Genomic DNA, 9,769 nt, shown 5'->3' on the forward strand with positions numbered 1-9,769 from the left:
GATCACAGGCTCTAGGCGTACGGGCTTCAGTAGTTGTGGCTCGCGGGCTGTAGAGCACAGACCCAGTAGTTGTGGCACACGGGCTTAGTTGCTCCGCAGCATGTGGGATCCTCCTGGACCAGGGATCAAACCCATGTCCCCTGCATTGACAGGCGGATTCTTAACCACTGCGCCACCAAGGAAGCCCCTGTGGCAAAACCTTTTTAGTTTGATGTAGTCCCATTTCTTAATTTTTTGTTTCCCTTGCCTGAGGAGACATATCAAAAAAAATATTCCTAAGACTAAGGTCAAAGAGAGTACTGCCTATGTTTTCTTCTAGGAGTTTTTTTTTATTTTATAAATTTATTTATTTTATTTTTGGCTGTGTTGGGTCTTCGTTGCTGCGTGCCTTCTCTAATTGTGGTGAGCGGGGGCTACTCTTTGTTGCGGTGCGTGGACTTCTTGTTGCAGAGCACGGGCTCTAGGCACACAGGCTTCAGTAGTTGTGGCTCGTGGGCTCTAGAGCGCAGGCTGAGTAGTTGTGGCGCACGGGCTTAGTTGCTCCGCGGCATGTGGGATCTTCCTGGACTGGGACTCGAACCTGTGTCCTCTGCATTGGCAGGCGGATTCTTAACCACTGCGCCACCAGGGAGGTCCCTCTTCTAGGAGTTTTATAGTTTCAGGTCTTACATTTAAGTCTTTAATCCATTTTGCCTTTATTTTTTGTGTATGTTGTGAGAAAGTCCAGTTTGATTCTTTGCATTAGCTGTCCGGTTTTCCCAGCACCATGTATTGAAGAAGCTGTCTTTTCCCCAGTGTATATTCTTGCTTTCTTTGTTGTAGATTAATTGACCGTAACAGCATGGGTTTATTTCTGGGCTCTCTATTCTGATCCATTGATATATGGGTTTGTTTTTGTGCCACTACCGTACTATTTGAGTACCGTAGCTTTGTAATATAGTTTGAAATCAGGAGGTGTGATACTTTCTACTTTGTTCTTTATCAGGATTGTTTTGGCTATTCAGGGTCTTTTGTGTTTCCATACAAATATTAAAATTATTGGTTCTAGTTCTGTGAAAAATGTCTTTGGTATTTTGATAGGGATTCCATTGACTTTGTAGATGGACTTGGGGGGTGTGGTCATTTTAACAATATCGTTTTTTTTTTAATGTATTTATTTTTGTCTGCGTTGGGTCTTTGTTGCTGCGCATGGGCTTTCTCTAGTTGTGGCGAGCGGGGGCTACTCTTCATTGTGGTGCACAGGCTTCTCATTGCGTTGGCTTCTCTTGTTGTAGAGCATGGGCTCTAGGCGCATGGGCTTCTGTAGTTGTGGCATGCGGGCTCAGTAGTTGTGGCTCGTGGGCTTAGTTGTTCCGTGGCATGTGGGATCTTCCCAGACCAGGACTCGAACCCATGTCCCCTGCAGTGGAAGTGCAGACTCTTAACCACTGGACCGCCAGGGAAGTCCCTCACCAAGTTCTTACAGTTTTCCAAGTACAGGTCTTTTATCTCCTTGGATTGAGTTATTCCTAGTTGTTGTTTGGTTTGGTTTGGTTTGGGTTTTTTTGGTGGTTTTTTAGATTTTTTTTTTTTTTCCTTGGTCGTACCCTGCAGCATGTGGGATCTTAGTTCCCCAACCAGGGATTGAACCTGTGCCCCTTGCATTGGAAGCGTGGAGTCTTAACCACTGGACCATCAGGGAAGTCCCTGGTTTGGTTTGGTTTTTTGATGCAGTTATAAATGGGATTGTTTTCATAGTTTCTCTTTCTGATAGTGTTCAGAAATGCAATAGATTTCTCTATGTTAATTTTGTATTCTGCCATGTTACTGAATTCATTGATGAGTTCTGATAGTTTTTTGGTGGTGTCTTTAGGATTTTCTGGTATAATATCATGTCATCTGCAAACAGTGATAGTTTCACTTCTTTCCAATTTGGAATTTTTTAAAAAATATATTTATTTATTTATTTTTGGCTGCATTGGGTCTTCGTTGCTGCACGTGGGCTTTCTCTGGTTGCAGCGAGCGGGGGGCTACTATTTGTTGTTGTGTGAGGGCTTCTCATTGTGGTGGCTGCTCTTCTTGTGGAGCACAGGCTCTAGGCTTGCGGGCTTCAGTAGTTATGGCATGTGGGCTCTAGAGAGCGCAAGCTCAGTAGTTGTGGCACATGGGCTTAGTTGCTCCGCGGCATGTGGGATCTTCCCGGACCACAGCTCAAACCTGTGTCCCCTGCATTGGCAGGCAGATTCTTAACCACTGTGCCACCAAGGAACTCCCTGGATTTCTTTAATATCTTTTTCTTGTCTGGTTGCTGTGGCTAGGACTTTCAATAATATGTTGAATAAAAGTGGTGAGAGTGGGCATCCTTGTCTTGTTTCTGATCTTAAAGGGAATTCTTTCAGCTTTTTAAAAGAAATTTTTTGGCTCTTCCGCATGGCACGTGGGATCTTCCCTGCGCCACCAGGGAAGCCCAAATTTATGTTTTTTTGGTTTTTTGGGTTTTTTTTGCGGTACGCGGGCCTCTCACTGTTGTGGCCTCTTCCGTCGCGGAGCACAGGCTCAGCGGCCGTGGCTCACGGGCCTAGCTGCTCCGCGGCATGTGGGATCTTCCCAGACCGGGGCACGAACCCGTGTCCCCTGCATCAGCAGGCGGACTCTAAACCACTGCGCCACCAGGGAAGCCCCCAAATTTATGTTTTTATTGAAATGAAATTCACACTTTTAAAGTATACAATTCAGTGGTTTTCATTATATGTATAAAATTGTGCAGCCATCACCACTAATTCCAGAACATTTTCATCACCCCACAAAGAAACCCTATACCCATTAGCAGTCACTCACTTCCCATGTCCCTCCCTGCCCCAGTCCTCTGGCAACCCTTAATCTACCTCCTGTCTGTATGGATTTGTTCCTTCTGGACATTTCATATAAATGGATCATGTATGTGACCTTTTTCGTCTGGTTTCTTTCACTCAGTATAATGTTTTCAAGGTTTATCCATGTTGTAGCATACATCAGTATTTCAGTCCTTTTCATGGCTAAATAATATTCCATAATATGGCTGTACACCATTTTGTTTATTTATTTGTCAGTTGATGGACATTTGTTTTTTTTCTACTTTTTGGCTATTACGAATAATGCTTTTGTGAACATTTGTGTATGCATTTTTGTGTGGACATATGTTTTTATTTCTCTTGGGTATATACCTAGGAGTAGAATTGTTGGGTCATATGGTAATTCTCTTTAACCTTTTGAGGAACTGCCAGGCTGTTTCAGTGTGGCTGTACTATTTCATATTCCTACCAGCAGTATATGAAAGTTACATTTTCTCCACATCCTTGTAACTATCTTATAGCCATTGCAGTGGGTGTTAAGTAGTATCTCTTGGTTATTTTGATTTATACACACTTCCCTAATGACATTGAGCTCAAATCTTTCTTGAGAACTAGGGAGAATGTAACTAATTGTATCTGGTGGTTCCTAGCCACACACCCTGTCCTTGCAATGACTTATCTATAATTTACTTCTTTTTCACTATCTTCAGATTGTGAATAAGTGGAACACAGCTCTTATTGGCCTTATGACATACTTTCGGGAGGCTGTGGTGAACACCCAGGAGCTCCTGGACTTGCTGGTGAAGTGTGAGAACAAGATCCAGACACGAATCAAGATTGGCCTCAACTCCAAGATGCCAAGTCGCTTCCCCCCTGTCGTGTTCTACACCCCTAAGGAGTTGGGTGGACTTGGCATGCTCTCAATGGGCCATGTGCTCATCCCCCAGTCTGACCTCAGGTAGGACTTGGCTGAAAATCTTGCTAGACCCTGAGGGACGGGGATGTTTCTTTATTTTCAGTTTTTATTTTTTCTCTAATCTTGGTTGTGTCCCCAAACAGGTGGTCCAAGCAGACAGATGTAGGTATTACACACTTTCGTTCAGGAATGAGCCATGAAGAAGACCAGCTGATTCCCAACTTGTATCGCTACATACAGCCCTGGGAGAGTGAGTTCATTGATTCTCAGCGGGTCTGGGCTGAGTATGCACTCAAGAGACAAGAGGCCATTGCGCAGAACAGGTTGGCATCCAGGAGGGCATAGCAGTCCTGTTGAGGGGGGTGACCTTTGAGTCCTGCCTGGAGGTCAGGAGTAGAGCATGCCGTATTTTTATGGAGTCAAGGAAGTAGATTGTATGTCTGACCGTATTTATCTTTGGCCAGGGAGGAATGCTGAACTCTTCATATGAGTATTTGTTTAACTTTGATCTTTTTTCCTTGGCAGACGACTGACCCTAGAAGATCTAGAGGATTCATGGGATCGTGGCATTCCTCGAATCAACACCCTCTTCCAGAAGGACCGGCACACACTGGCTTATGATAAGGGTTGGCGTGTCCGAACTGACTTTAAGCAGTACCAGGTACGTGGAGGGGTTAGTGGAGAGATTTTCCCTGAATTAGGAGAGTTTGTGGCCATGCTGGGAACTTGGAGCAGTGGGCACCCAGAAGCTTCACCCTGCCTGCCTTGCCATCTAGGTTTTGAAGCAGAACCCTTTTTGGTGGACACACCAGCGGCATGATGGAAAGCTCTGGAACCTGAACAACTACCGTACAGACATGATCCAGGCCCTGGGTGGTGTGGAAGGCATTCTGGAACACACTCTCTTCAAGGGCACTTACTTCCCTACCTGGGAGGGGCTTTTCTGGTGAGGATTCTGTTCTCCCCTTACAGTGACCTCTCACGTGTCACAGCCCTCTGAGCTCATCCCTCATGTGCTTTTGTGTTCTACTGCGGTGTTTCCCACACAGCCACCCCAGGAGGTCAGCAGTGCTCTGGGGGATGGCAGGGCGTCACTTTACCTGGTCTCTTCTGCTTCCCAGGGAGAAGGCCAGTGGTTTTGAGGAGTCTATGAAGTGGAAGAAACTAACCAATGCTCAGCGATCAGGATTGAACCAGATTCCCAATCGTAGATTCACCCTCTGGTGGTCCCCAACCATCAACCGAGCCAACGTGAGTGTGATTGATAGACATGGGAGATGGGAAGCTAAAAACAAGGGTTTCTCCTTCCTTAATTATGTCCTGAGAACCTCTTGGTCTCTAGTGTCACTCTCTTTTCCCTGTCAGGTATACGTAGGCTTTCAGGTGCAGCTGGACCTGACAGGTATCTTCATGCACGGCAAGATCCCCACGCTGAAGATCTCTCTCATCCAGATCTTCCGAGCTCACTTGTGGCAGAAGATCCACGAGAGCATCGTTATGGACTTGTGTCAGGTGGGCTAGAATTGAGGGGAGAGGATGCCACAAAAAGTCAAGTCAGCTCTCTCTTTTGGGTCTGGGAAATCCGTCCTCAGAGCTCCAAGGATGAGACTTCTGTTGTGGTCCCAGGTGCCACATTATCTTAAGTTCTATAAGCCCTCATTCTAGGTGGGCTTCCATAACCAGTCATAACCTTTCCACCTTTGCCTCCAGGTGTTTGATCAGGAACTGGATGCACTGGAAATTGAGACAGTACAAAAGGAGACAATCCACCCCCGAAAGTCCTATAAGATGAACTCTTCCTGTGCAGATATCCTGCTCTTTGCCTCCTATAAGTGGAATGTCTCCCGGCCCTCATTGCTGGCAGACTCTAAGTAAGTGCCTTACAACCCAGCCCTAGGCATCTAAGAAGCTTAGTCTTACTATTCTAGCAGCACTACTTTAGAAATTGTCCCTGGCTGCCTTTCTTTCTAATTTGAAACAAATTCTACCCCTGATTCTTTTAACACCCTCAGCCAGGTCTGCTAATTCTCTGGTGGGTCTTGCTGATCTGGAACAGGCAGAGGGGTTGGTTTTGAGATTTAGACGTAGTGATTGAGAGTTCTTGTGGTTCTGGGGTTATTGGTTGTGCCAGTGTCTTCCTGGAAGCCTAGACTCCTGACGCCTTTCCACCCTCAGGGATGTGATGGACAGCACCACCACTCAGAAGTATTGGATTGACATCCAGTTGCGCTGGGGGGACTATGATTCCCATGACATTGAGCGCTACGCCCGGGCCAAGTTCTTGGACTACACCACAGACAACATGAGTATCTACCCTTCACCCACAGGTGTGCTCATTGCCATCGACCTGGCCTATAACCTGCATAGGTAAGTTGAGGCTCAGAAGCATGTATTGATATTTTTCATCAGCCCCACGCTTTATTGTATTTATTTATTTATTTTAATTTTTATTTATTTTTTTAAAGATTTATTTATTATTTATTTTTGGGCGCGTCGGGTCTTAGTCACGGCACGCGAGATCTTTGTTGAGGCATGCAGGATCTTTTGTTGGGGCACGCAGGCTCTTCGTTGTGGCACGCGGGCTTCTCTCTAGTTGTGGTGTGCGGGTTTTCTCTAGTTGTAGCGTGCAGGTTCTAGAGTGCGTGGGCTCTGTAGTTGTGGCGTGGGGGCTCTGTAGTTTGCAGCACCCAGGCTCTCTAGTTGAGGTTCGACGATGAAGATGGCCCAATTGAGAGGCTTGGTGGTCAAGTTCCCTTCAAAGGTCTAAGGAATGAGTGAGAGCTCCGTAGTTGTGGCGCACAGGCTTAGACGCCCCGTGGCATGTGGGATCTTAGTTCCCGGACCAGGGATCGAACCCGCGTCCCCTGCATCGTAAGGTGGATTCTTTACCACTGGACCACCAGGAAGTCCCTTAATTTTTATTTTACATTGGAGTATAGTTGATTTACAATGTTGTGTTAGTTTCAACTGTACAGCAAAATGATTTAGTTATATGTATACATATATCTATTGTTTTTAGGATATTTTTCCCATATAGGTTATTACAGAGTATTGAGTAGAGTTCCCTGTGCTATATACAGTAGGTCCTTGTTGATTATCTATTTTATATATAGTAGTATGTATATGTTAATCTCAACCTCCTAATTTATCCCTCCCCCCTGCCCCGTACTTCAGTATACACGTGTTTTTTTAGTTTGCCCAGGTGAGGTGAGATTGGCCGTTTCTTCCACTGGGGTCACTGACTCTTTCTTCCCTGCCTCTACGTATGTGAGCAGGCACTCATTCTCAGCCTGGCCAACAGCCTTTTCTTCCTCTGTAGAGTCGCAGTTTGCCTTGTTCCTGGGACTGCCAGCCTGGTCTTAACCTTTCTTGCCTCTTCCACCCTCACAGTGCCTATGGAAACTGGTTCCCTGGCAGCAAGCCCCTCATACAGCAGGCCATGGCCAAGATCATGAAGGCAAACCCTGCCTTGTATGTGTTACGTGAACGGATCCGCAAAGGGCTGCAGCTTTATTCATCTGAGCCCACTGAGCCCTATCTGTCCTCTCAGAACTATGGTGAGCTCTTTTCCAACCAGATTATCTGGTTTGTGGATGACACGAATGTCTACAGAGTGACTATCCATAAGGTGAGAGTTAGATGCAGCGTGTGGGTTTGGGGCTCTGTATATTCCTGTGGGAGGGTGGCCGGGCAAGTGTGTGCATATTGCGAGGAAGGCGGGCTGGTTGTGTCTAGACTGTGCTAACTGATGTAATCATTCCTTAGACCTTTGAAGGGAACCTGACCACCAAGCCCATCAATGGGGCCATCTTCATCTTCAACCCGCGCACAGGGCAGCTGTTTCTCAAGATAATTCACACATCTGTGTGGGCTGGACAGAAGCGTTTGGGGCAGGTGAGCATGTTAAAGGGTAGAGAGGCTGTAGAACCTTGCTGCCTCTTACTCTTTGGTATGTGGGGGGGGTGTATGTGAGAGAGAGAATCTCCTGTTTCTCTCTTTGTAGGATTGAGGACACCTCATTTAAACTTTTTTCCTGAATTACTTAACTTGGGAAGTGTTCTTCTATAAGAGGTCCAAGAATATTTGAGGTCCTTCATTACCTACGAGCTGGCGTTTCTGCTTCCTGAATCTCCCGTCTCTAACCTATCTTGAAGAGGGCTGTGAAAAATCATCTTTCTAAAGGGAACAAGCACTCTTAAAATGTCATTTTCACCAAATCTCTTCTCCTCCTCAAAGCCTTTGGTAGCCCCTTTCTTTTTGCTGAATTAACTTTTTGGTTTCCTAGATGCTTAATATCTGGTTGGCCTGTAACCTGTCCAGCCACAGTTCCTCTTCCTCTGTAGCGTGTTTCCTCTGGCAGTCAGTCCAGGATCCTGGTATCCCAAACCCTGATGGGCATCTCCACTTCTGTGGCTTTGCTTATAGGTCTTTGCTTATAGAATGAACTCTTCTCGTCTGTTAATCACTGTCTTACTCATCCTTTAGACTTCTTTATTTGTGCAGCTTTTTATAACCTTTAGCCTTAATTTCTTTTGTCCGTGACATAGCGTGTATATAATCAAATACTAGCTTGTGGCATTGTGTGAGCTTTGTCTGGCCAGCTAGGTTGAAACACCCTTTGGGGCAAGGCCATTGGACGTTTTTTCTGTACCTCTGAAGTACCTAACATTCAATAGCAGTGTGCAATAGAAACATAGTCTAATTGTTTTAAGACTAGAATTTGTTGTTCTAGTTGACCTGGGAGGGTGGAGACTCAGTTTCCATGTTCTTCTCTCCTGCTTTTTAGTTGGCTAAGTGGAAGACAGCTGAGGAGGTGGCTGCCCTAATCCGATCTCTGCCAGTGGAGGAGCAGCCCAAGCAGATCATTGTCACCAGGAAAGGCATGCTCGATCCATTGGAGGTGAGAGGTGGTGAATGAGGTAGAAGGAAAGAGGGCTGAGACCTGCTGGTTCTGTTTCTAAACTTGGACTTGATCTTGTCTCAGGTGCACTTGCTGGACTTCCCCAATATTGTGATCAAAGGATCAGAGCTCCAGCTCCCCTTCCAGGCTTGTCTCAAGGTGGAAAAGTTTGGGGATCTCATCCTTAAAGCCACTGAGCCGCAGATGGTTCTCTTTAACCTCTATGATGACTGGCTCAAGACTATCTCATCTTACACGGTATGAAGCCACCTCACGAGGAGGGAGGGTCACTCTAAGAGGAGTGGGTTTGGGGTCACAAAAAGGTCCTGTGCCTTAGCTTTTCCCACAGGCCTCTTATGGGGCCATTTTCACATCTTCAGCCTGTGCATGGGCCAGTGACTCTGCATATCAAGTTGACTCATGATGAGGGGAGCACCGTAGGGTTTGAAATGGGTTCTTGGGTCTCCTGAAAGGATAGGATGGACGAGAGGGGAAGAACATCAAGTAGCTGACCTCCTCCCATGCTGCCACATCTCTCCCCAGGCTTTCTCCCGCCTCATCCTGATTCTGCGTGCCCTGCATGTGAACAACGACCGGGCGAAGGTGATCCTGAAGCCAGACAAGACTACGATCACAGAACCACACCACATCTGGCCCACTCTGACTGACGAGGAGTGGATCAAGGTGGAGGTGCAGCTCAAGGACCTTATCTTGGCTGACTATGGCAAGAAAAACAAGTGAGCAGTGGTGGGGATACAGATGAGAGTTCCAAAAAGGGTAAAATGGGTGGTTCAGTATATGTCTTCTGGGTTTTTTGCAACATTTTAAGCTCAGAAGTTTCTCAAGAAATTGTCCTAGAGATGCCTATAGAGGAGAGGTAGGTAGGCAGTGTCTTCAGATGGTATAGGAAGTGTCCGTGTCTCAGGGCTCGGGCTGACAGTTGGGCGCTATTCCTCAGCAGAGGCACTGTTGCCATTTTGAGCAGGGCGTTTCCTTACTGTCCATACATTACAGGAAGTTCTAACATCCCAGACCCCCAGGTACCACAGCTAATCTCACACACACACACACCCCCACACACACACCCCCACACCGCTACCCCCCCCCCCCCCCCACACACACACACACACACACACACACACA

General features: G+C 46.5%; 1 protein-coding gene across 1 annotated transcript; it reads left to right on the top strand.

Annotated features, from left to right (window-relative positions):
• Positions 1-3,506: 3,506 nt before the first annotated feature.
• On the top strand, positions 3,507-9,383 carry LOC114487728 (pre-mRNA-processing-splicing factor 8-like). Its single transcript, XM_028499520.2, has 13 exons — positions 3,507-3,768; positions 3,870-4,049; positions 4,252-4,387; positions 4,503-4,672; positions 4,848-4,977; positions 5,092-5,238; positions 5,437-5,597; positions 5,902-6,093; positions 7,117-7,354; positions 7,492-7,620; positions 8,513-8,626; positions 8,711-8,884; positions 9,170-9,383. The coding sequence occupies exons 1-13, from the start codon at positions 3,557-3,559 to the stop codon at positions 9,365-9,367; spliced, it is 2,181 nt and encodes a 726-aa protein (XP_028355321.1). The 5' UTR covers positions 3,507-3,556; the 3' UTR covers positions 9,368-9,383.
• Positions 9,384-9,769: the final 386 nt, after the last annotated feature.

Source organism: Physeter macrocephalus, chromosome 14 (genome assembly GCF_002837175.3).
Source record: "Physeter macrocephalus isolate SW-GA chromosome 14, ASM283717v5, whole genome shotgun sequence".
Lineage (NCBI taxonomy): Eukaryota > Metazoa > Chordata > Mammalia > Artiodactyla > Physeteridae > Physeter > Physeter macrocephalus.